General features: G+C 41.1%; 1 protein-coding gene across 4 annotated transcripts in view; it reads right to left on the bottom strand.

Annotated features, from left to right (window-relative positions):
• NSMAF (neutral sphingomyelinase activation associated factor) overlaps positions 1-26,979 on the bottom strand; it is a 62,681-nt gene extending 35,702 nt beyond the window's left edge. For 3 of the 4 annotated variants that reach the window (XM_059901591.1, XM_059901592.1, XM_059901588.1), the window contains exons 1-6: positions 20,960-21,035; positions 9,435-9,524; positions 6,483-6,561; positions 6,318-6,385; positions 6,202-6,238; positions 463-513 (exon numbers count right to left, since the gene is read on the bottom strand). In XM_059901591.1, the coding sequence (XP_059757574.1) occupies positions 463-513; positions 6,202-6,238; positions 6,318-6,385; positions 6,483-6,561; positions 9,435-9,524; positions 20,960-21,030 (396 nt within the window). In that variant the 5' untranslated portion in view covers positions 21,031-21,035. Of the gene's footprint in view, positions 1-462; positions 514-6,201; positions 6,239-6,317; positions 6,386-6,482; positions 6,562-9,434; positions 9,525-20,959; positions 21,036-26,809 lie in introns of those variants that run through there. The other variant, XM_059901589.1, reaches the window with a different exon arrangement.
• Between the last annotated feature and the right edge of the window lie 446 nt (positions 26,980-27,425).

Below are 27,425 nucleotides of genomic sequence, written 5' to 3'. Positions count from 1 at the left end.
GGTAATTCTGTTATAACTGCTAGGTAACAAGCTTTTAAATACCCATTATATTGCGTTAAAGAATTTAACAGAGGGCTTCCCTGGTGGCGCAGTGGTTGAGAATCTGCCTGCCAATGCAGGGGACACGGGTTCGAGCCCTGGTCTGGGAAGATCCCACATGCCACGAAGCAGCTGGGCCCGTGAGCCACAATTACTGAGCCTGCGCGTCTGGAGCCTGTGCTCCGCAACAAGAGAGGCCGCGATAGTGACAGGCCCGTGCACCGCGATGAGGAATGGCCCCCACTTGCCGCAACTGGAGGAAGCCCTCGCACAGAAACGAAGACCCAATACAGCCATAAGTAAATAAATAAATAAATAAAAATAAAATTTAAAAAAAAAAAAAAGAAGTTAACAGAGACACACAATCTTATTGCTCAAAATCACTATGTAAATTGCTGGGGATAAATGAAAAGCTTTACTTACCCTTTCTATTTTATATGGTGCAACAATGTTGTGTTCTTTAATGAAATATACCTGAGAAAGACAAATCAATACTTGTAAAATAATTAAACACTATCATAGTAATGAGTTACTGTTAATTAGGATGTTATGAATCAAATTTAAATCATTGTTACATAATCTGTTTCCAAAAGCACTTGCATTAATATTAGTATGGCTTTAAAGTTCTGATGTTAAAATAACAAACATTAAATTAAAAACAGATTCATCAAGGCAACAAGGTAGCAACCACTGCTGGATAAATACAATGTCTAAGATGTCTTATGAATGTCATCACTTGTACCCAGTAACCAGACAAGTGAAGGAAGCTAATCTAAGGCTGATTTTCTAAGAAATGAGTAAAACAAAGTCACTGTGGTATGAAATCCATTCATCAACATAAAGAAAACTCTCTTCTCTAGACAGACAGACAGACACACACACACACACACACACACACACACACACACACACACACACTCACTCCTCTTTATTCTATCCGCAAAAGAATATTTGGAAGCAAAACTCTAAAAGTCTAAAGAACCATAACATATTTCTGAAACACTGTGACCTGGTAAGTAATCAAAAAACACAAAAGTTGTGTTTATTTGGTTGTGTGCTTAACCCAGGAAGCTTAATACTTGAAAGAGTAGCTTATATCTAGTCACGCCTTGATGTAAAGCTGATTTTGAGTTTATTTGATACGAGACCTCTTATACAAACTATTGAAAGGAGGTGGAAGGATTTGGGGGCTTTATTCCTAAGTTTATTAAAATTATACTAAAATGTATGTTTTTATAATGGAAACCATACTTTCAACTGAAAAAGTACCTACTCCTTTCAAGATATGGACTTTCTAGAATAAAGCGACAGTGTAGAACGATACTCTAGAAATAATGAGAACACAGGCGTGGACCAGAATCGTCAATAGTGGGGTTCCTTCCCCAGACAGATGGCCATAACTGCTTTCATATCTGCCAGTCACAACAACATGAGGTCAAAGACAGCCTCTGAATTGTTTTCTTCCCTAAAATTATTAGAATCATGGAAGGCAGACTTAGAAAATCACCTAATCTGACATCTCCCAGGCTTCATAAAATAATTTTCAATATGCGTTAAAAAGAGCCATGAACAAGAGGGCTGAGTGACCCAAAAACCACCGGAGGCTCTCTGCTCCCGACCATTCATTCACCCCTTGAGAATCTCAGCGCTTCGCGTCCAGTCCTAGCGTAAAGAAACCTCTGCCTCTTTGTTTCCCACAGCTTCTCCCGTGCGTGCTCGATCACAGAATGATCCTTTTCTTTGAACACTTCAAGGAGCTGGGGCTCTGCAGAGAGTGGAGCCAGCGCTGACCTCCTCTACCTTTCATTTTCAAGGTGAGGAAGGTGAGATTCACAGCAAAGAGGCAGTGGTAATGAGCTCTACTCCTCTCTCATCCGTAAGTTTCTAAAGATCTACAGATGAATTAAGTACAGCTAACCCTTGAACAACATGGGTTTGAACTGCATGGGTCCACTTACACGTGCATTGTTTTCAGTAAATATATTGGAAAAGTTTGTGGAGATTTGGGACAATTTGAAAGAAGATGAACTGTGTAGCCTAGAAATATCAGAAACATTAAGAAATTGTTATGTCATGAGTGCATAAGATATATGTAGATACTAGTCTATCATATCATTTACAACCATAAAACACACAGAAATCTATTATAAAAAGTTAAAACTTATCAAAACTTATGCACACGCTAACAGACCGTACATGGATGGCACCAATCTTAGTCGAGAGAAATGTAAATAACTGTAAAGATGCAGTATGAAATCACAGCTGCATACGTTCACCGTAGTTCACACTGTACCACGGTCATAACTTCATAGTCGCCTCCTGTGATACTGCACTGAGGTCAAGTGTTGAGAGTAACCTCAGAAGGCCGCGGGACGCTATTCACCTCTGCGTAAGCAGCAGTGAAGCGGGCATCGCAGTAAAAAGTGATCCCTCCTGGTTCTTGTGCATTTTTCATCATGTTTAGTATAAGATCGTTAACCTGGAATAACACCATGTGACCCACACGAAGTGCCACTAGTGAGCTGGCAGTGATTCCGAGAAGCAAAGTCATGACGTTACGAGAAAAAGTTGAATTACTTGATATGTGTACCATTGATTGAGGTGAGGTCAGCAGCTGCGGTTGCCAACGTTTCAAGATAAATGAATCCAGTGTAAACAGCATTGTAAAAAGGAAAAGGAAATTCATGAAGCCATCAGGCAGCTACCCAGCAGGCGGAGAACCTGGCACTTTCCGTGAACTACCTTTTTATCACGTATTGAAAATGCAGCTTTTATGTGGGTGCAGGGTGGCCGCGTGATGACTAATATGAAGTCATCATATGACAACTTAAAGCAAAAGGAAGGTGAAGGATCTAAAGCTGGAAAACTTAATGTCAGCAAAGGATGGTTTGATAATTTTGGAAAGAGATTTCGCTTTGAAAATGTCAAGATAACAGGAGAAGCAGCTTCTGCCAACCAGGAGGCGGCAGACGAGCTCCCAGACACCATTAAGAAAATCACTGAGGAGAAAGGATATCTGCCTGATCAGGTCTGAATGCAGATGAAAGTGCCCTCTTCTGGGAAAAAAGAAAAAAAATCCACAAAGGACGTTCATTACTAAGGAAGAGACGTGAGGACCAGGATCTAAGGCAGGAAGGGATAGGCTAATTCTGCTGTTTTGTGCAAATGCAATGGGGTCGGTGACCAGGACCGCCCTGATCTGTAAAGCTGCTGACCCCCAGCCTTGAAGGGAAGAGGGAACCCCAGCTGCCAGTCTTCTGGTTGGACAACAAGAAGGTCTGGACAACAAGAACCCTTTTTCTGGATTGGTCTCATCGATGCTTTGTCCCTGAAGTCAGGAAGTATTCTGCCAGTACGGGACTGCCCTTTAATGTTCTTTTAACTGGACAATACCCCTGGCCACCTAGAGCCCCATGAGTTCAACACCAAAGGTGTCAAAGTGGTCTACTTGCCCCCAAACCCAGCATCTCTAACTCAGCCTCTAGATCGGGGTCCTAAGAACCTTTAAGGCTTATTACGTATGGTACTCTGTGCAAAGGACTGTCAACGCTGTGGAAGAGAACATCATGAGAGTCTGGAAGGATTACACCATTGAAGATGCCATGGTTGTTATAGAAAAAGCCATGAAAGCCATCAAGCCAAAAACAATACATTCCTGCTGGAGAGAACTGTGTCCAGGTGCTGTGCATGACTTTACAGGATTTACAACAGAGCCTATCAAGGAAATCATGAATCAGATTATGGATATGGCAAAAAAAAGGTAGGGGGTTGAAACGTTTCAAGATATGGATCTTGGAGAAATTCAAGAACTAATGGACCCCACACCCGAGGAATTAACAGAAGACGACCAGATGGAGATGAGAGCTTCCAAACCAGCTCCAGATGATGAGGAAGAAGATGTAGAAGAAGCAGTGCCAGGAAACAAACTGACATGAGACCACCTAGCAGAAGTCTCTGATTTTTGAGACTGCTTTTTGACTTCTTTTATGACATGGACCCTTCTATGACACAGGCACTGAAACTAAAGCAAACGGTGGAAGAAGGATCGGTACCATATAGCAACATTTTTAGAGAAATAAGAAAGCAGAAAAGTCAACCGGAAATCATGATGTATTTCCATAAAGTTAAACTGAATGTGTCTGCCTCTCCTGCCCCGCCCCCATCCCCCCTCCCTCTCTGCCACCTGAGACAGCAAGACCAACCCCCCCCCTCCTCGTCCTGCTCAATGTGAAGACAGACGACAGGAATGAAGACCTCTGTGAGGCTCCACTTCCACTAATGACTAGTAAACAGTCATCCTGCCGTGCAGTTAATAAACTCACCTGTTGTGTGTGTGTGTGTCTTCATGTGAGCATCTAATAACCACGTGGAAGAAGCGTAGGATACATTTCTGTGTTCATCACTGTCATCACCACCTAAGTATTCACAGTGTAGAACATCGTGTGCGAGACTTGTACTGAAGTGGACAGCCTATCCTTGCATAGGCATAAGGGGAGTGATTTTAATATAAGATTAATCATGTGTTAGTTTTCTGGTTTCATAACTTTGCTTTCAAAGAATTACATTACTGTTCAGATGTCTCTTTCTCTATCATCTCTATCATCACGGGTTTTAAAAAAAAAAAAAATGTAACCATGTTTGGCGCTTCCCTGGTGGCGCAGTGGTTAAAAATCCACCTGCCAATGCAGGGGACATGGGTTCGAGCCCTGGTCTGGGAAGATCCCACGTGCCGCGGAGCAACTAAGCCCGTGCGCCACAACTACTGAGCCTGTGCTCTAAAGCCCGCGAGCCACAACTACTGAGCCCGTGAGCCACAATTACTGAAGCCCGCGTGCCTAGAGCCCATGCTCTGCAACAAGAGAAGCCACCGCAACGAGAAGCCCACACACCTCAATGAAGAGTAGCCCCCGCTCACCGCAACTAGAGAAAGCCCGCGCGCAGCAACAAAGACCCAACACAGCCAAAAATAAATAAATAAAATAAATTTTTTTTTAAAATTTGAAAAATAAAATGTAACCATGTTTCCCATACTGAATTATGAATCTGATACAACACTGTGTGCCATAACACTTTTATAATGATTCACTCAATAGTGTACAGGCTGGGCTACTGGGAAGCAATCGTATTGATGACACAGGCTACGATAAAGCAATCATCCTGCCGCTTCTTCATTATCAGTGCATGAATCATACTTGTGAATAACACATTTCTTTTTCACATTATCTTTTCATTTTTGATGTCTAATGTTAGTAACACATCTAACATCTACAGTGTTTTGTATCACATTAAGGCAATATTGATGTAGGTATTGACAGACATGATTCATCTTCTAAACAGATGACAAACTTACAGTATGTATAACTACAGTACATACTGCAAATGCATTTTCTCTTCCTTATGATTTTCTTAATAACATTTTCTTCTAACTTATTGTATTGTAAGAATACAGTATATAATACATATACAAAATATGTGTTATCAACTGTCTATGTCATCAGTAAGGCAACAGTAGGCTATTCGTAGTAAGTTTGGGGGGAGCCAAAAGTTATATATAAATTTCCACCTGTGTGTGTGTGGGCGTGGGGGTCAGTGCCCCAAACTCCCACTTTGTTCAAGGGTCAGTTGTGTATGACAGGAGCAAAAACGTGTAACTTATCTCCGTATTGCCAGTGTTCACACAGTACTGGGTGCACAAATCTATACTGAGTAAATGTGAAATGAAGAAAAGGTCATGACCCCAAGCATTATACTATAATTAGACAAGGCTACACATCCTGAGCCGTGGCCTTGGCTGTCCCCATGAGTCCATCTGAGCTCATTGAAGTGGGGGGCGCCGGCCTCCCACCTTCCAACTGCAGTCCTTTATCTCAACCCACACAGCCTGCAGGCACCACACGCTTAATGAACATTAAGGAGCTCATCAGGGATCACATCTTTTAAAACATATAGTTCTCAATGACTAAATTTAAAAGAATTTAAACATCATTTCCTGTGGTCTTCATTTGAGATTTCTACAAATAATTTCATTGTGCTTAAAAAAAATGTGTATATATATGTATGTATATACACACACACACACACACACACACACACATATGTATGTATTTATTCATTTAAATGTTCATTCAGGTTAGAAAAAAATGTTTACTAGGTGCTTCTTACCTGACTGAAAATGAGTGAGATCCCCCCGGATATTGCCCTAAAATGCAGATAAAAGTTATTAAATATATGTAATTTTTTGGTAGAAGTAAAATTACACAGTTGTGACAATGACGTACTTTGCGAAGTGTCTACTGGCTCCATTTTCTCCATGTTTTCCTATTTTTATACAATCTCTTAAAGGAATCTGGATAAAATTGAGAGAGAAATATTATAAAAATAAGCCAAGGTAAAATATATACAAAAAATAGGACTGTTTCTGTTCACATTTAAAATGCATTTACCTTAATGATGGGCTGGGATATTGCATCCGGTTCAAAAATAACTGATTTTGAACATATTTTTAAGGAGCCTCTGATTTTCCTAGAGATGAAAGTACACAAGGTTATTACTAATGAACGTAACAAAAGTCACAAAAGAATCATAATACATTTTAACTAGAATGTAGATGACTAAAGTATCAACTAATAAAAGATCAACAAAGAGAAGGGTATGAAAGGTTGGAAAATATAGGAAAAATATTTTCCTCATCTCCTGCTCCCTAGAAGTTAAAGAATCTGCATGTGTTGTAATACGGTCTCACTGGCTGAGCGCTGTCGCATGTATTTTATTCGCATTACTTCATCTGGTCCTCACAGCTACTGTAAAAGGGAAACAGTTTTCTGATCCTTAAGAAACGCTGATTCCATCCTGTCTGTGGTAAATTCTTTTGACTTTTAATTTCCTATATCTTAAAGAACTATTCAGAAAGCAATACTAAGTATCTAACGTTGATTAGGTAGGGGATTTTTTTTTTTCTTATTTATAATCATGCAAGAATAACAAGAGCTTGAATTTAGAACACAAAATGCTTTTACCGGTGATTCTGGGGTACATAGGAATTCCGGGAAAAACTGGTTCTATGATAATAAGCTATTTTAAAGACTATCTGCCTACTATTGTAATATCAAATAAATCAGTTATTGGCTTCATCATTTTCCTCCTTTCTTGGGACATTTATAAGGCTCCAGTGAGTTTTGGGAAAAAGCCTGCCTGAGCATGTTAGAGGCCAATGTGCCACACTTGCCTGAAGCCAATAAAAATCTACACACTTGATTGTCTTTTATTGACTAGATGACTTTTATCAATTGATCAAACCAAGGCAATAACTTATTATGTAATCAAAACACAGGTTAAGAAATGCTGGAATATCATCTTATAAAAAAATCACCTTAAGATTAGTTTCCAAGAGTACATTTCATCTACAAGTGAAGCTCTAAGGATCTTATGTTTTTTAAAATCACTTGTATGACATCTGGACTTTTTCTCCAGTCATTCCTCAGTGTCCTAGTGAACGCTTCTTACTCTGGCCATTCCAGGGTCTCTTTACTGAAGCAATTATTTTACTTATACTCTAGAAAGACCAACTTGCTCTTCCTGCTTCTGTACCCACCCCCCACCCCCACGCCCCCCTCGGCCAAGTCAATTCTTCTTCTATCAAAGAAATCTCCCATCCTTCTTGGCTTACAAATACGCCAATGGCGTTCTAACCCACAGGATAAAGTCCCATCACAATCTGAGAAAGGCCTACCTCTGTGTACGTAGATAATATGTACCCAGTGAACAAGAAGGCTCTTCATGCTGAAGGTCATGATTTAGCCTGCAATTCTTCTTCCTCAAAAGCTCTTTTAAATTTTGATTTTGTATCATTTCTTTCCATGCTGTTATCTGCATTTACTTTCCTAACACCCTAAATTCCCTAATAATAACTTAAGAAAAGTACTTTTATAGCAATTGCTAAACAAACACAAACAGAATAGAAAATTCCCAAGTATCAATCACCTAGTTTCTGTAGTTGTTAACATGCAGTCATTCTTGTTTTGTGTACAACACCCCAGAACCCTGCTGGATTTTAGATAAATTCCCAGACATCCTATACTTCATTTATGTATACTTTAACATGAATCTCTGAAGATAAGCTCTTTCAATAAATGACTTATCATTGTCGCACCTAAAAAAATTAATAATTCCTTAATGTCATCAAGGATACAGCCAGGTTTCACATTTTTCTATTTCGTAAGTGTGTTCTTATAGTTGGTTTGTTCAAATTGGAACACAAAGTCCATATTACATTTAGTTGACATGTCTCTCAATATCTCTTAATCTAAGGCAACTTTCATTTTCCCGCATTACGAACTTTGCTAAACACATCTCTGTGGTATTCCTCTATCCCATTTCCTTTATATAATTGGTAAGATTAAAAGACTTAACCAGCTGGGGTTTGATTTTCTGGTAAGGGTTCGTCTGAGGCAGTGCACATGTACTTCCCTCATATCAGGAGGCCGCAGTGGGTTCAGGTAATGCCTATCTTGATACGTGCATTAAAAAATTTCTCAGCAGCTTTTCATCTGCTGGTTTAGCAGCCATTGAAGATTCTGTCTACATCAGGGGTTGGCAAACTTCTTCTATAAAGAGCCAGATAGTAAATATTTTCGACTTTGCAGGCCATTTGGTCTCTGTCACTATTCAGTTCTACTTCCGTGTTGCAGGAGAGCAACCACACACAATATGTAAACAAGTGGGTGTTCCAATAAAACTTTATTTACAAAAACAAGCAGCAGGCCAGATCTGACCACAGTCTGTCGACCCCTGACATAGATCCATTATTCACTAGGGGTTGAAATTTTTAACATTCCCTCTGTGTTATTATCTAGAATTCATCAACAAAGAGCAGCTTTAATTATCTGTGATTTGGTTACCCTAAAGTACAATTTGTACAAGGAAAGCAGGAAAAATGCTTGATTCTTTACCTTTATCAAGTTTTAGAAAAATGAGTTGGTGTCCTAGTATTCTTCAGAGGTAACTGATATACATATATATACACACACACATATATAAAATAATATATTTATATTACATATACGTCATTATGAACTCATGGATTTGAGCCCTTCTGACACATTTCAATCCACTGCCCTCAGTATTCTTTTCTGGTGTTCAATCTGTCCCATTTTTTGCCCAGCTCTTCAGGGTGGCCTTGTGCCCTTTTAATTCACATGCAGTCATTTTTGATACCTTCCTTACTTTCCAGTCTGACAAGATGGTCCAGGCTCACCTCCCACATTTCCTCCCCTGATTTAGACTCAGACACTTCTCCAAAGAGCCCTCGTTCCTTTTAGTGGAGAGTAGCATTCAGAGTAGCTCACTGCTACTGCGTTCTAACTAGGCCTTTTCAGAGATCCGAAAATCTTCCTTACCTTTCATTCTGACTGCCCTTGTGCTGAATATGATTAGCTGTATGCTGTTCAAAGTAGTACTCCTCCAAGTTAAGCAGGAGCAAGGAAAATCTAAATTTGGGAAAAAGAAAAAAAAAAACGCATGTTTATTGTATTTTTTTTTTAAGTATAAGAAAGCAGAATATTTCAAGCATGTGTTCCCAAAGTGCTTTTCCGTCCATTACATCAACAAACACTTATTAAGTGTATATTATATGCCAGGCCCTCTTCTCTATCAAGACAGACCTGCCCAGCTATGCCAAAAATAAAATAAATAAAATTGTTTACCAGGTGGATTTATTATTCCTTTACAGAAACTCCAAATTTCATGAAATAAAACCATGTGTAAAACAGATAGCTGGTGGGAACCTGCTCTGTGATGACCTAGATGGGTGGGATGGGGGTGGGTGGGAGGGAGGTCCAAGAGGGAGGGGATGTATGTATACATACAGCTGATTCACTCCACTGTACAGCAGAAACTAACACACCATTGTAAAGCAATTATACTCCAATAAAACAACAACAACAACAAAACTTACTGTTGCCCGAACAGAGCTCGGAGCTTTCCCACCTACAGAGTGTTCATCCTTTGTTCCCCATGACTACACACGAGGCTTCCCCACCCCCTCTTCCCCACCACACACCATTCTCCACTGTCATGGCTCGTGGGTGGGTGAGTTTCTCTTGCTACTCCCACAAGACCAGTGCCTCTGAGAGGCAGATCTTTAGATATTCCTGTTATAACCAATCTAAGGCTTTGTACACAACAGGTATTTAATAGATAAAACAAGTAAGCTGAACCAAATGGGAATGAAAATCAGTTCTTTTTAAAGCTTTAAGTACTTTAAACTTTTAAAAACAAAATAAAGTAACAGAAAAAGTATTAATTTAGTTGCATGGCCACAGAAACAAATATATGGCAAAGAACTGAAAACAACTGTTTTGTTTGTTTTGTGGTAAGGACCAGGAAACATCAAAGGCATCCAGAGTTACGGGGATAAGTTTTCATGAAAAGTGTGGTACTTGAGATGCGTCTTCAAGTTCCGGTGTCTTAGAGGAAGACATCTAGATTAAATACAGCAGAATAAACATAAATGTTTATTTCTGCTCCCTCTGGAAAAACACTACAATATAAACAAAAATATTTTTTAAATAGTAACCCCCCCCCCCCAAAAAAAATAGTAAAACCCACAGACTAAAGGAAATTGGAGAGACATAAAAGCAGATGAGAGATACCAATAAATTTGTGAGACACAGAAAGCAGATGGGGGGAATCAGCAGTGATCAGAAGCCAGAAGAGCAGATGCCTCCAGAAAAAGTACCAACCAGGAGAAAACCAAAAGTTCTACAACTGCAGGTATCAGGTACCAAGAAGGTAGGGATGAAGCCTAGGGGGATGGCTGAAAGTCCAAATGAGGCCAGCAGCCAAGATACCTCCCCTGATGGTTCTACCTACACATGGTTTTTCAATACCAAAATTAAACAAGAGACTCCAAACTAGGCATCAAGCACAGTGGAGAGCAGCACTATTGCATGAAAAGATAGTGATTAAACAGAAAGCAGGAAGACATATAACACTCCAAGCAGCAGACTGTGGGTTATTTTTGGAAAAAACTAAATAGCCCTAGAGAAAAGACCTATGGATACTAACATTTCAAAGAACCTTCTACAACATCATCCCACACTGAAGCCCAACAGAAAAGGCCTACCCACAGTGACACAGAATTACATGCTTCACCCTTAAATATGAATGGACACCCCAAGATCACCAGCCTCTAATGTGAAAGAACTAGACCAAACAAGCAGAAGAACACAGCTTGAAAGACTAGAGACAATGAACAGAAGAAAAGGTCAAAAGACTATAATTAATATCCTTACAAAGAAGAAATTATATCCATGAAACAAGATACTGCTTGCTTTAAAACAAACTGAACCAACAGAAAAATAACTCATAAATTAAAAATGATGACAGCGGGAACTAGCTTTACCATCAAAACAGGCAATTTTTATTGGCCTGTTCTACATTTTAAAATCCATGAACAAGAATTAGTCATAGGCTAAACTGCCAGAGCTCAGTGTAAAATGCTCACTATTAATACTTATTCTGAATTTCAGTGCAACCACAAAAGTTCAGATTGGTAGGAGCGTCCTTTGATGCCCGAGATAATTTCCAAGAAGGTATAAATCAGAGAGATACTAAGTACCTTGGCCCTTACTTTTAGTTTGTATATTAATAAGTTGAAACCTTTTGCTTGGGCTGGAGCTATGCAACCCTCTCTCCTCCTTCTTCCTCTCCCCACTCCTCCTCTTAGAGAGAGGGTAAAATAAGTATTCGTCAATAAGACAATGGCATAATTTTGTTGCTATAAAAATAGCCTTCATAGACAACCAGCTCTTCCATATAATTTTTAAGATATAATCCTATTTTTAATACTGTTAAAATGTCCATACCAGCCAAAGCCATCTACAGATCCAATGTAATCCCTACCAAAATCTCAACGGCATTTACTGCAGAAATAGAAAAAAAAAAAAAATCCTAAAATTCATACAGAATCAGAAAGTCAAAACAATCAAGAATGAAAAACAAAGCTGGAAGCCTCACAGTTCCTATATCAAAAGATATTACAAAGCTACAGTATTAAAACAGTGTGGTACTGGCATAAAGACAGACATATAGACCAAAGGAACAGAAAGGAGAGCTCAGAACTAAACTCTCATAACTCTGAATCTTTTTGACAAGAGATTCAAAGCCACACAATGGGGAAAGGACAGTCTCTTCAACAAATGATGTTAGGAAACCTGGATATTCACATGCAAAAGAATGATGCTGAACCCTTCATACTATATATAAAAATTAACTCACAATGGACTAAAGACCTAATTTTAAGACCAGAAACTATAAAACTCCCAGAAGAAAACATAAGGTGAAAGCTTCATGTCACTGGATTTGGCAATGATTTCTTGGATATGACACCAAAAGCACAGGCAACAAAAGCAAAAATAGATAAATGTGACTACATCAGATTTAAAAACTTCTATGCAGCAAAGAAAACAGTCAACAAACTGAGAAGGCAACCTATAAAACTGAAGAAAATATTTGCAAACCATATCTATAAGGATTTAATATCTAGAATATATAAAGGACTCCTACAACTCCTCAAAAACAACAAAAATTAACCCAATTAAAAAATGGGCAAATGACTTGAATAGGCACTTCTCCAGAGAAGAAGATATGCACATGGCCAGGAAGTGTATGAAAAAGACACTGAACATCACTAATCATCTGGAAAATGCAAATCAAAACATCATACACTATTAAAAAAATAACAAACATTGGCGAGGATGTGAAGAAATTGCAGGTGGAATTGTAAAATGATGCAGCTGCTATGGAAAACAGTACAGAGGTGCCTCAAAAAATTAAGAATAGAACTACCATATTCAGGTTCCCTCCGGTAGGCCTATGACCTCTATCCTCCATCATAGCCTCACGGATTCACATATCTCTCATTACCTGCTTCTTTAGCTATTCTTTTTAGCCCTTTCAAGTCACCTAATTGCTCCAGCAACCAGGACATTTTTATTGACTCTTGTTCATTAAAAGGCTTGGCTTCCAATGCTCCATGCCTAGAGCCAGAATCAAAACTACAATGAGGTATCACCTCACACCAGTCAGAGTGGCCATCATCAAAAAGTCCACAAACAATAAATACTGGAAGAGGGTGTAGAGAAAAGGGAACCCTCCTACACTGTTGGTGAGAATGTAAACTGGTATAGCCACTATGGAAAACAGTATGGAGGTTCCCTAAAAAAACTAAAAATAGAACTACCATATGATCCAGCAATCCCACTCCTGGGCATATATCTGGAGAAAACCATAATTTGTTGTTTTTTTTTTTTTTAAATAAATAAATTTATTTATTTATTTATTTATTTTTGGCTGCATTGGGTCTTTGTTGTTGTGCACGGGCTTTCTCTAGTTGCGGCGAGTGGGGTCTACTCTTCATTGCAGCACGCAGGCTTACTGCGGTGGCTTCTCTTGTTGCAGAGCACGGGCTCTAGGCTCGCGGGCTTCAGTAGTTGTGGCACGTGGGCTCAGTAGTTGTGGCTCGTGGGCTCTAGAGCACAGGCTCAGTAGTTGTGGCACACGGGCTTAGTTGCTCTGCGGCATGTGGGATCTTCCCGGACCAGGCATCAAACCTGTGTCCCCTGCGTTGGCAGGTGGATTCTTAACTGCTGCACCACCAGGGAAGTCCCAAAAACCATAATTTGAAAAGATACATACAACCCCAATGTTCACTGCAGCACTATTTACAATAGCCAAGACATGGAAGCAATCTAAATGTCCATCGACAGAGGAATGGATAAATATGATGAGGTACATATGTACAATGGAATGTTACTCGGCCATAAAAAAGAATGAAATAATGTCATTTGCAGCAACATGGATGGACCCAGAGATTATCATACTCAGTGAAGTAAGTCAGAGAAAGACATATCATATATCACTCATATGTGGAATCTAATTTTAAAAAATGATATAAATGAATTTATTTACAAAACATAAACAGACTCACAGATTTTGAAAACAACCTTACCAAAGGGGAAAAGGTTGTGGGGGAGGGATAAATCAGGAGCTTGGGATTAACATATACACACTACTATACAGAAAATAGATAACCAACAAGCAACTACTATACAGCACAGGGAACTCTACTCAATATTCTGTAATAACCTATATGGGAAAAGAATCTGAAAAGGAATGAATATATCTTTATGTATAACTGAATCACTTAGCTGTACACCTGAAACTAATACAACATTGTAAATCAACTATACTCCAACAAAATTTTGAAAATAAAATAAAAATAGAAGGCACTTCCCTGGTGATCCGGTAGTTAAAACTCCGCTTTCCAAATGCAGGGGGGCCGGGTTCGATCCCTTGTCAGGGAACTAGATCCCGCATGCCACAACTAAAGATCCTGCATGCCACAACGAAGACCCAGTGCAGCCAAATAAATAAATATTTTTAGAAATAAATAAATAAATAAAAATAGAACTACCATGTGACCCAAAAGTCCCACTTACAAATATATATCCAAAAGAACTGAAAACATACTATCAAAGAGATGTTTGCATATCCATGTTCACGGCAGCATCATTCACAGTAGCCAAGAGGTAGAAGCAACTTCAATGTGCGCTGATGGATAGATGGATAAAGAAAATGTGGCATATACACAGAATGGAATATGAGCCTTAAAAAAAGAAGGAAAACCTGTCACATGCTACAACACACATGAACCTTGAAGGCATTACTCTAGGTGAAGTAGGTCAGTCACAAAAAGACAAACACCACATCATTCCACTTACATGAAGTATCTAAAGTAGTTAAACTCTTACTAAGAGAAAAGAGAATGGTGGTTGCCAGGAGCTGGGGGGAGGCAGAAAGGCCAGTTGTTCAGTGGGGACAGAGGTTCAGTTTTGCAAGATGAAAAGGTTCTAGAGATCTGTCTGTCGCACAACAATGTGAACATACGTAACACTACTGTACTGTGACTTAAAAATGGCTAAAATAGTAAATCTTAGGTGTGTGTGTTTTTAAGTTTCTTTTTGGATTTTTAAAAATTTTATTTAAGTATCTTATGTGTTTTTTATGCCAATAAAAATATAATCACATCAGCTATTGTACGACCAAAGTCATTATTTTGGTAAATGAATTATATCCTCCTTAATTTACCAATATGCCTATTTTGTAAGTAATGTAAAACACATGATAAAGGGATATAACCAAATCATATTATTCAAAGCCAAAGGATTAAGAAACTTTTCTGAGTTTATTTTTTTCTTTTTACTTAAGTATTCAGTTATACCTGCTTGAAAATTTTTGTATGTAAAAAGCATTACAGTAAAGTTTCATGGTGTTCTGAACAATGATTTTCAAAGTTCATTCCATGGAGTAAAAGGTTCCAAGCTTTAAAAAAAAAATAAAAATAAAAACACTTTTATAATTTTATGATCTCCCTCATTAGTGGTGTATCAGACTGTAAATTATCTCTTTAGGAGACTTGGGGCCCTGCTCCTGGGTATTTCTTAGTTTACTCCATCTTTACAGAGGTGTAGTGACATTTTCTTTAGATAAACTGACTCATTCCGCAATTTAACTTTCCTGAAAAAGATGCTGTCCCATCCTCATGTCACCTAAATTGCAAAGCATACTGTTCAACACTTAACCAACAACGTAAAACAAGTTCACTCCAGGCAGCCCTCAGAGTTAACCCTGCATTCACGGCTACCCAACAATTATTCAACAGCCTGTTGATAAACAGTATTTATAATGGAGCCAGAAGATTTTGCTAGTCAATCATTTCTCTAGTTGGAGATGTAAAAGCACAGATGTAGCTTCACTGTGCTGAGGAGGATTGTGAGACCACAGGAAGTGCCAGGACACCTTAGTGACATGTGCACGGCGGCAGAAAGGGCCCGAGTGGCCTGTATCTGCATCTCTCCTCTGAACACCCCACTATCCTTGGATTAAGCTAGACTGTAGGGCCCCCACTACCTAGAGAGCTGGTTGAACTAAACTGGGCATTTTTGGTAAGCTTCTTAAAATGGCCTCTGAAACAAGGAATGAATTAAGAAAACGTTTAAGAGACAAGAACACTGTCCTGTGACCCACTGTTAGAAATGTGCCCCCAAGAATACATTTGACAGCAACCTCTGAATAGTCAAACAAACCTTACCTAACTATACGAACATCAATTTCTCCTTTCTCAATTCTGCTAGTAAGACATCACAAAACCAAACCTTATTCTCTGCCAGAGTTCAGCTGAACTAAATCTACTGCATTTTCCTGACCTACCAGTCAGAACTCTGTCAAAAAAGATCAGATTAGCATGAGATGACTTCATACTGAATTCATGCTGGAGACGGATGACAACTTCCTCTTCTAGCCGTTTATAAAAATCTGTCTGATCTAGAATTAGCACTAAACCTACTTATGCACATATGCTCTTTCTGCACCTTTCCAAGTTCCTACATCATGGAAACATGCTGTGGTTCCAAACTCAAACTCTCCCAGGGGTTTACACCAGGAGACCTAGGCACATGGGTGCCCTCTGCATCTTTACCCATCTTCTGAAAGTCTAGCCTGTCACTTTCAGTCTGATGGTATTATTAATAGAATACAAAATAAGAGCCACTTCCTCTGTCATGAGTAATATTTTACACTGCTGGGCTGGGCCTAGGCAGGAGCCTAGTTTTACACACAACTTCAGGAGACTTAAAAAATATATATATATATTTTAATCTGTAGCATCGTTTAAAGCCAGCACTCCTCTGGGGCTTTAACTTTCTTGATGCTAATTTATAGGACTGTGACATCCTCTTAATCTGTCCTTGGTTGTTGCCCTTCTTGTTTTATATATTTTTTTAAAAAAATTATAAGCTCAGAGGAACACTACGTGTACCACCATTCTATGTTTATTTGCTTGTCTGATTTTTTGTAACTCTTCACCAAAGACCATTTGGATTGGACGTTCTGAATTATATTTCTGACAGTTTGACAAACTTCCTAGGTCAATATCCTTTTCAGAACTGTCCAGTAATGATCCTGTTTTTTTCCCCTTCCTTGAAACTTACAATATCTACCTTCTGAAAAATTTAGTTTCTATGCATGTCAATCCTTCTTAATCCCCCTGGGCTTCAACAATAAATAACTTGATACGACTGCCTTTTCTGATGGTTTCTGTCATTGCTACTTGGTTAATTACTCTTTAATATTCAGAATTTTGAAAAGTTCTCAAGTTCTCTGCCTTAAAATAATTTAAAACTTCAACAAGGGAAGGCAAGGAACGGGAATTAGATCTCATCAAGCTTTGGCTAGGTAAGGTCTCTCATTTTCTGTGTTGCCACTTCCTGTTTTCAATCTCCATCAGGTACACATCCACCATTTTTTTCTACCCACTTAGGTGGCCTGTAACAAATGAACACAACTATGTTATCTCTGTTCCTCTTTCCAATAAGTCCTCTGGGTTTTTCCGTGTGGTTCATGGACTCCCCCTGCAGACGCAGATCTTCTTGGCCTTCAGAGCCCACTGCCTCACCTCCTAATGGGTCTCCCCTTTCTGAATAGGTCTACAGCTTTTTAGCGCTCGATTCTGATCTTGAGTCCCATCCCATCAAGCTTCAGTGACACCTAAAACACATATTAATCCCCTTTTGTAATAAAACTTGACTCACTTTATTATCCATGTTCTATGCATTTTTGCATAGAGACATCTGAGTGATAAAATATTATTTCTAGTCCCTGAACCAATTGTTTCCTCATGTAAATTACTGGCCCTTCCCCCCCGGAGCAGCATTTCGTGCCCGCTGTCCCCCAGCGTAACCAATTTCACTATTTCATCTGGCCTTCTGATCCCTTCCCTTGGGAGTAAGTTTAAAACTCTATCAGACCCTAGGAAATTACATTCTCCTTTGACTATGTGAGATGCAGTTACTTCCCGGCCAAGATGGTTCAGATATCGAAATCCCTTTCACTGACACCATCCATAAAGCCAGTCGTTTTCTATTTTCAAGTCTCAACAACCTGTGAGAACAAATGGCCAAAGTATCACCTATGCTCTCAAAGTCTTTCAATTTCTTCACCAAGGGTCACAGCCTCAGGAAGGATGCTTCCATGAGCCTTCCCTACACTATCCAGAAGATAAAGGTGGAAGACAGTTTGAAGGAACACACAACAAGAAATCTAGGTGAATGCTTAATTACTGTAATCTACAACAGTGCTTCTCGAACTTTAAGCACCTGGGGATCTTGTTAAAATGCAGATTATGGGGGACTTCCCTGGTGGTCCAGTGGTTAAGACTCTGTGCTCCCAATGCAGGGGGTGTGGATTCGATCCCTGGTCGGTGAACTAAGATCCCACATGCTGTGTGGTGCAGCCAAAATAAAAGAAAAAAATCAAATTAAAAAAGAAGACAAAAAAAAAAAAAAAGCAGATTCTGATGCGGAAGATCTGAGTGGAGCCTGAAATTCTGTATTTTCTAACAACTTCCCGGGCAGAGCTGATGGGATGGCCCATGGACCACACTTAGTAACAAGGTACTAATGTCGCCATAAACCAGGCGTGGAGCATTCCTGAATCATTCTAAGTTTCAGATATACCGTAAAAATAAGCACTGGCCTAGGATTTAAAACAGAAGCAGCATGCTGTGGCAGAAAAGGGGCTGGACTGGATCAGAGGACATTTGCTCTAGGCTTAGTGCAGCCATGTCTTGGCTTTTTGACTTTTAGTCAAACCACTTTGCTTACTCAGGCCTCCAGCTATAAAGCGAGGGGAGGGAGCTATAGATTAGATTACCTCAAAAGTCCTTTCTTAACCAGTGGGTTTATAGATTAAATAAACCTGGTCTTAAAGAAATCAGCAGGAATTCCATTTCCGGCATCATGGCAGATTAGATGCCCAAAGAAACAATCTCGATACAGATCCTCTAAAACTGCTGGATAAATTGCTAAAGATTTCAAATGCTTGGCTGAGGTGATGGAAAAGTAAGGGAAAGTCTTAGAAGAGAGAAACAAAAGTCAGCAGGCACTGGAGCAGTCTTTTCCCAGCTCTGAGTAACAGAGCCTGAATTCAGGAGGGGACAGTCATGGGGGGAGGGGGAGGGAGTAGAAAAAGCTAGGATCCCTAAAATAACACCCTTTGAGGGTGGAAATAAAAAACCACCCACCCTACCTTCCCTAGAGGGATATGGTAGGACCTTGGCTCTGGGCTGGGGACAAAAGAAGTTTCCTTTAGCGTCTGAAACCACAAGCCTGCCTTGACACACATTTGGGGCTAGAATTCACACTACCTTTTTAGCCCAATAAAACTCAAAACAAACCACTGTGGTCTCTCCCCCAACCCCAGGCAGATATACATGCAAACACTTTCTGGAAAAATACACTTTAAACCCAGATCTCCAAGAATTCCCGAAAATAACCCAAGGAACAAAAGGCCACAATCCAAAATAATAAATCAAGTGAGGAAGTAAGATTACTGAATGGAGGTCAGTACAAGTAGCAAACTACTCAATGAAACCTATAAAGGCTACAGATAATTATTTTCTGTATCTGATCATTACAAGGATAAGTTTAAAGGAAACTAGAAGAAAAAAATTAGTAAACTATGAGATGGATTTAAATAAGCCACAATGCAGCACAGAAAAAATCAAGATAAGTATTAAACAGTCATTTTGAGATATTAAAAGAATGGGGAGGGCTTCCCTGGTGGCGCAGTGGTTGAGAATCTGCCTGCCGATGCAGGGGACACGGGTTTGAGCCCTGGTCCGGGAAGATCCCACATGCCACGGAGCAACTGGGCCCGTGAACCACAATTACTGAGCCTGCGCGTCTGGAGCCTGTGCTCCGCAACAAGAGAGGCCGCGATAATGAGAGGCCCGCGCACCGCGATGAAGAGTGGCCCCCACTTGCCACAACTAGAGAAAGCCCTCGCACAGAAACGAAGACCCAACACAGCCAAAAATAAATAAATAAATAAATAAAAATTAAAAAAAAATTAAAAAATAAAAAAAAAAGCAAGCCACTAGTGTGAAAAAAAAAAATGCAGTTTAAAAAAAAAAAAAAAAAGAGAATGGGGAGAAGCAATATTCCAAGAGCTAAAGGCTTGGCTACAAATTTTCCAAAACTATTCCAGCTTTAGGAACCCCATCCAGGAGAGATGAATAGAAGGAAATGTCTATATAGACAAATAGCAAAACACTACAAAGAAGAGATCTTAAAAAGCAGCCAGAGAAAAGGCAGATTCCTTACAAATAGCAATGAGACGAATGACAGGGGTTTGTTGCAGGCTGGTCTCCCAGAACGGAAGGTGGCCGCCCACAAAGCTCCAGAGACCTGCCCTGACCTGTGTTAAAGGCAACAGTCTGGGTCAACAAGATTGAACCCCTGGGACTTCCCTGGTGGCGCAGTGGATAAGACTCCGTGCTCCCAGTGCAGGGGGCCCGGGTTCGATCCTTGGTCAGGGAACTAGATCCCACATGCATGCCGCAACTAAGAGTTCACGTGCCACAACTAAGGAGCCCGCCTGCCACAAATAAGGAGCCCGCCTGCTGCAGCTAAGACCCAGCGCAACCAAATAAATAAATAAATACATAAATATTAAAAAACTAAACGAAAAAACAAGGTTGGACCCCAGTACCTTAATCATGCCCGAGGAAGTGTCGGCAGCTCCATAACCATGAACACAGACACGTGAACCTACCCGGCCATATTACGCAGACTCAAGTGCAACGCTTAGACAGCCCCCAGTCAAGCCAGGAAAGGGAGCAGTCCTACCCACAGCCACAAATGTCGCACTGGGCCTGGCGAGCAAGGTTCCATCACAGCGTACCTCCGCTGTGTCCCAGCCCTGGGTCACCCCATGGGGTCCAGGCTTCTCCTGGAGTCTGCAGCCTGACCCTGCCAGGGAGCTAAGAGCCACACCAGGAGGGCACAGCGCATCTGTTACTGACCTCTCTCTCCTGTGTTGAGTCTCCCCCACCACTGTTGCTCCAGCAAAAGCCTGATGCATATTCCTGGCCATTTGCCTTCGTTTGCAGAATCTTCAAAAGGCTGAGAGAAGTATACATCCAGCAAAACCGATTTTCAAAACAAGGGCAATATAGGGACATGTTCAGACAGACAAAAACAAACAGAGTTTACTGTCATCAGACCCTCATCAGGGGAACTTCTAAAGGACATTCTTCAGGAAAGAGAAAATTCTGTAGGGAAGATATTATATGCAAGAAGGAATGCCAAGACAATGGTAAATATGCATGTAAACTATACAAGCATTAACTAAACAATTATAATGTCTAAGTTGTAGGCTTAAAATATATTGAAAATACTGGACAATAACAGACTATAATTTAAGATGGGCCAACAGGAATTAAGTGTTCCAAGGTCCCAATATTGTTAGGAAGGACGGTAAGGAGAATGAGTAGCCTCAGACCTTAAGTTAAATATAAATGTTAAAATTTCGAGGGTAAGCACTAGAAAAACAGAAACAATATATAACTTCCACACTCTTCAGGAAAAATGAAAGGGAACAAGGGGATCTTAGCTAATCCAAACAAAGGAAAAATAAGACAAAATTAAAGGACAAAATAAAAAAGTAAAAATGATTCCAAATAAATTGGTAATATTAACAAATGTAAATGGACTAATCTGTCAAGACAAGAAGTATCAGAACAAATTAATAAAAAGTCCAACTACAAACTATTTATAAGAAATAAGCCTAAAATCTAAGGACAAGAAAAGGTGGAAGTAAAAGAATGAAAAATTATATATAATGCAAATAACCAAAATAAAACTAATATAGTTATATTAATATCAGACAAAATGGAAAAAAAAATCATTACTAGGAATAAGGAGGTCATTATCCATGGATGAAAGATTCAATCTGCTAAGAAGACATCAATTCTAAGCTTAAATAGACTTAATAACATCCCCTGAAAATAGTTACAGCAGAAATTACTAGAAATACAAGGTGAAGTTAGCACCATGAACCCTCTCTCAATCAGAAAAATTTCATTCAAGATCTAAACAACCAACAAGCTTAACATAATAGATATATATACAGAATCCTGTACCAATATTAATATATATCTATTTTCCACCTCACATCAAACATTTGTGAAGACTACATACTAAGTCATAATACAAAATTTCAAAGTATTAGTATTATACAGACCCCATTCACTGAACACACGTTAAAAAATTTAAAAAAAACAAAAAGATAATTTTCAAAAATCTATGAGTTGGAAATGTTAAATATCTGATGAGTAAAAGATGAAATCACAGTGGCATTTAGGAAAAAACCAAGCGATGAATTCCTTAAATGCCCATTCCCATTTTATATCACATTTGAAAAACCATACAGCAAACACACTCAAAATCCATTTATGGGAGATTCCGGTGTCTTCTTAAATGGTAGCCATTTTGGAAGACGCTAATTTGAGACAGTAATAAGGGAATAAGGTGATAGGCTAGTAACGGATTTTGGGTAAAGCCAGTATAAATGCTAAGTCAATCAAAAAATTAGCAACATTTATTTCCACTTTCACTGTTTTTCTGTTATGTAAGAAAAATAACTATGATGTAAAGAAGTAGGATTTATGTCGACTTCTCTCAGCCCATCAGCAGTCCTGACTAACTGAGCGCTGATTCTGCAGTTTATCTCCATTTTCGACACCTGGCAAATCCCAGAGAGGTATTAAAGGAATAGGATGACCAGTCTTAGAAACGAAAGATTAAACCAGAGTCTAACAAATCACTTTGCCATCTCAGCAAGTATTTTCAGTATAACAAATACAGAATCAATTGACAAAATAAACCTATTAAGTAAAAGATATTTAATATCAGCCAAGAAATTTAATATCAGCATAAGCAAGAGAATTATCCACACATGGAATGTTTGAAGCAAAGTTGAAGTCTAAGGAATGCCTGTAAAACGATTAATGTAATATGTGAGCCCAACACAGAAGTCATAATCATCATGTTTTATCCTGGAATGACAGCTTACAAGCCACAGCTAAGTAATTTGTTCTGTGACACTGTAGAGAGAAAACTGACTCTCTTCCAGTGGGGACATGCCTCGACTATCTCAATTTCTAGATCATCCAAAAAGAAAACAGCTGTGGTTCCACCACACCACTCCTAGATGTGAAGGTAAAAAAATATACAACAATTAGCTTACTCCTAAATCTTGAAATAGAAATATCTTAAATAGCAGCTGTTTGTAGAATATCCTCATATGCTAGCCCACTGTACACATCTGCCATTCCCAACAATTCCAAGGGAAGCTGTATGAATTGTCTTTTTAGATTTTTTTGGATTTATCTTTACACCTGCAATGGACATTTTAGAACACCAGTAAGATCAATATGGTTCCTTCCATCTAAGTCTTAAGCAGGATAACAGTGTACTTAATCTGAATAGCCAAGTACCTCTTGTTTTCTAATACTGAAAACTACCCAAAGCATTTCTTTATAGCATCACCAATAAATGATACCACTGTATAGTTGTTTAAATCAGAAACCTGAGAGTAGAACTGCTATGTTTAGCAAGTAAAAATACAGGACACCTAGTTAAATTGGAATTTCAGATAAATTACTAACATTTTTTTAGTATAAGTACGTACCAAATATCACACGGGACATACTTATATAAGAGGTTACTCACTGTTCATCTGAAATTCAAGTTTAACTGGGCATCCTGTATTTCACCTGAGAACTCCAAGCTGGGATTCTTCCTCTATTACCTTCTACATGCAGCCCACTCGGCCAAGGCCTATCAATGCTACTTCCTAAAAACATCTAAAATCCATCCACATGGGCTTCCCTGGTGGCGCAGTAGTTAAGAATCCGCCTGCCAATGCAGGGGACACGGGTTCGAGCCCTGGTCCAGGAAGATCCCACATGCCACGGAGCAACTAAGCCCGTGTGCCACAACTACTGAGCCTGCGCTCTAGAGCCCGCAAGCCACAACTACTGAGCCTGCATGCCACAACTACTGAAGCCTGCGCGCCTACAGCCTGTGCTCCGCAACAAGAGAAGCCACCACAGTGAGAAGCCCGCACACCACAACGAAGAGTAGCCCCCGCTCGCTGCAACTAGAGAAAGCCCGCGTGCAGCAACAAAGACCCAACACAGCCAAAAATAAATAAATAAATAAAAAATAAAATCCATCCATTTTTCTCCATTTCTTCTGCCACCACCTTGGTCTAAGCCACCAATCTAAGAATCTCCCAACAGCCTCTCTGCTTCTACTTTTGTAGAAATATCACTTATTCTAAATATATCAGCATTTATTTCTGTTAGTATGAAGTTGGTGCTAACTTCAAGTTTCTCCTTTCTGGGTCATTATTGGGTAGCAGTAGAAATCTCAAATCTCTAAAGCAGCGTTGAGAGGGACCAATGAAACTGCAACTCCGAAGAAGTGAGGCTTTCATGGTGACCTCTGAAACAGTTCCAAGGAAAGTAACAGTTCTCTTGGGTATGCCGGAGGCAATGACCTCTGTCCATCATTTTGCTAAATGGTGTTTATTGCCACAAAGAGATAAGCTAGGGGGAAAAAACCTGTGCAGCCACGGTAAACTTGGGGCTCAATAAAGTTGGTTTAAAATACTCTCATCTTGGGACTTCCCTGGTGGTCCAGTGGTTAAGAATCCGTCTTGCAATGCAGGGGACGTGGGTTCGATCCCTGGTCAGGGAACTAAGATCCCACATGCTGCGGCGCTACTGAGCCCTTGCACCACAAGAGAGCCCATGCGCCTTAACTACAGAGCTCACGCGCTCCGGAGCCCACGCGCCACAACTAGAGAGAAGCCCGCGCGCTGCAACAAATAGCCCACTGCAAGGAAAGATCCCATGTGCTGCAACTAAGACCCAATGCAGCCAAAAAAAAAAAACCAAATAAATATTAAAAAAAATAAAATACTCTTGTCTTTCAGAAAGAATTCTAAGATTTAGAAAGAGACTGCTTGATTGTGAGACATATTCCTGTCATTTAAACTGCTATTCTAGGGACACCATCCTGGTTAGTGTAACCATCAACCCAAGGTTGCAAAGCCACGGGGCAGGGCATTAGAGAATTTGGTTAGTCAGGAAGTAGGACTCAAATAAAAATATGTGGCACTGACTTTTTCAGATTACCGATGCTTAAGAACAGTTGCTGCCTCCTGACTGATGAATAATTATTTTGTTGTGAGAGCTACAGTCATCCCTGAGTGCTGCTAGCCTGTCACGCTGCCCGATCAATGGATACCAACAAAGCAGCTTATACACAGAAATGCCAGTGGAGACTTTAAGATCTGTGTGACGCTGCAGAGCTGTACAAGCTAACCAAATTAAACACAAATTACTGTCGTAGAAATAACTGGCAGGTCTAAAGAAAGCAGGATTCCCTGTATATCAAAAAGCCATAGAATTGTTACAAATGACTCTTAGATCATAGAACATGATGGCAATTCAAGTGTTTCAAAGTTCTTACAATGTAAATTTGAACATTCATCTATTTAATACAGAACACCAAGTCTTAATGTTGTTGGTACTGAACAAAGACACTATTCATGCTCTTTCCACATGAAACAAGCGTTACAAATGAAGTCCCAACAGCCTCTTACAAGAGTGAGTTACTTTATTCAGGATCCAGTTATCATTACTCAATAAACAAGCCTGTCTGTGGATAAAGCCTAATCACGCTACCAAAATCGTTCTTGGAAGCCCTATCCAAGATACGTTTTTTTGGTATATCTTCTTCTCTACAGTGGAAAATGAAATTTCAGGCTATGGATATCCTGGCAGAGGCCAACATTAGAGATGAGAAAAAGGTATGAATGTTTGCACCGGGGTCCAGTCAATCCCCATACAAAGAAGTGTGGGCGCTGCAAGATCGCACAAGCTTTAAAGTCTGCCCTTGTATCTCATGTATAATCTGCTTCGTTGGTCCCCACTGATCACACAACATCAGGACGGGCTAGCAGCATTCCGAGAAACTGGCTCCCACATCCAAAATTCTCTGCAAAATGACTCATTCCCAGCTCCTTTCGGCACCTGGGACCACAGACCCAAGGACCAGCAAGCTGTTTCACTAGAAATGCACTGGACGTCTACTTGGAAAAGTGAGCTTTCTCATAAGGGACTTCCCTTGGAGGCTGAGGATCAGAAACTCTTGAACCATAACTGCTTCGAGGCCATTTCAGCCTTTGCTCGTGGGACCCAAATCCTCACCGGGATGCCCGGTGATCATGACTGTCGTGCCTCCGCGCTCAGGAGTTCAGAGCCTTCACATGCACTTACAATAAGGTCCACTGCTCGGCAGACAACCTCTGGCGGGTTGGACCTGGGCTTTTCTCAGAATCAGGCCTCCCGCAGAGGCTCTCTCCCAGCCCAGGAGGGCAGGGATCTGCCCAGGCATTTGCGTGAGGGCTGAAGTCGGCGGTAACAAGGCGCGGTGATGGGGGGCACCTGCGTCTACCCCGCAGGCGGGACGTCCCCGAGCCGCGCGGTGCCGCCCGAGAGTACAAGCCGGCGGCATGGGGCCGAGCGCTGGGACCCGGCGCCGGGGGTCTGGGGGTGGGCGTCGGGGGTCCGCCGAGCCCACTTACACCCCACGCCCCCCCCCCAACCCGCGCGCGGCCCCTTCCGGGTGAGCCGCACCGCGACGGCGGGACCCGCGTGGCCGGCCGGGCTCCGCCTGCGCTCGGCTCCGCCGCGGGGTGGGCCCCGGTCCGGCTCGCGCTCCTGCCCCCGCGGCCTCGGGCCCCCAGCGGGCCTGGCCTCTGCCCGCGGCTCGGCCCTTCCCCGGGGCCGGACGCTCACCTCTCCTTGGAGTAGAGCTGCAGCTGCTGCTCGCGCGGCTTCTTCCGGATAAACGCCATGGAGGGAGGGAGGGAGGGAGGGCGGCGCGGGCGGGGCGCGCGGCTCCGGCTCCGGCTCGGACTCCTCCGCCGCTCCGCTGCGCCGCCAGCCGAGGAGGTCGGGGAGCCGCGGAGGCGGGCCCGGCAGCAGGCCTGCGAGGCCCGGCCGGGAAAGCGCGCCTGCGGCCTGGCGTCCCGAGCGGCGGCGCTGGCGGCCCGGAGCCCACGCTGCGCCCGGCGTCCGGCAGCGCTCACCGCCGCATCCTCTCGGCGTGGGGACTCGGGGCGCCGTGACTCAAGCCGGAGGAGGGGCGCGCAGTCACCCGAGGCGCCCCGAGCTCAGCCGCCGGGTGCCCGGGACCCAGAGGCCGGCCTAGGGTCGCTCCTTAGGCCCCAAACGTCCGCCGCTTCACCAGCCACCCCGCAGCTCCGTTTCGCTACTTTACGCTTGAAGACGGAAGCCGGCCCGTAATCTCTGCCAATTTGTTGGCCACAGGGGTTCCGAATAACATTTGGGCCTTTCATCTCTTGGTAATTGAAATAATTAGTCACATGACTTTCTCTTTTTCTTAACAGCT

Source organism: Balaenoptera ricei, chromosome 17 (assembly GCF_028023285.1).
Source record: "Balaenoptera ricei isolate mBalRic1 chromosome 17, mBalRic1.hap2, whole genome shotgun sequence".
NCBI classification, from domain to species: Eukaryota; Metazoa; Chordata; class Mammalia; order Artiodactyla; family Balaenopteridae; genus Balaenoptera; species Balaenoptera ricei.
This window is presented reverse-complemented; position numbering and strand designations above follow the sequence as displayed.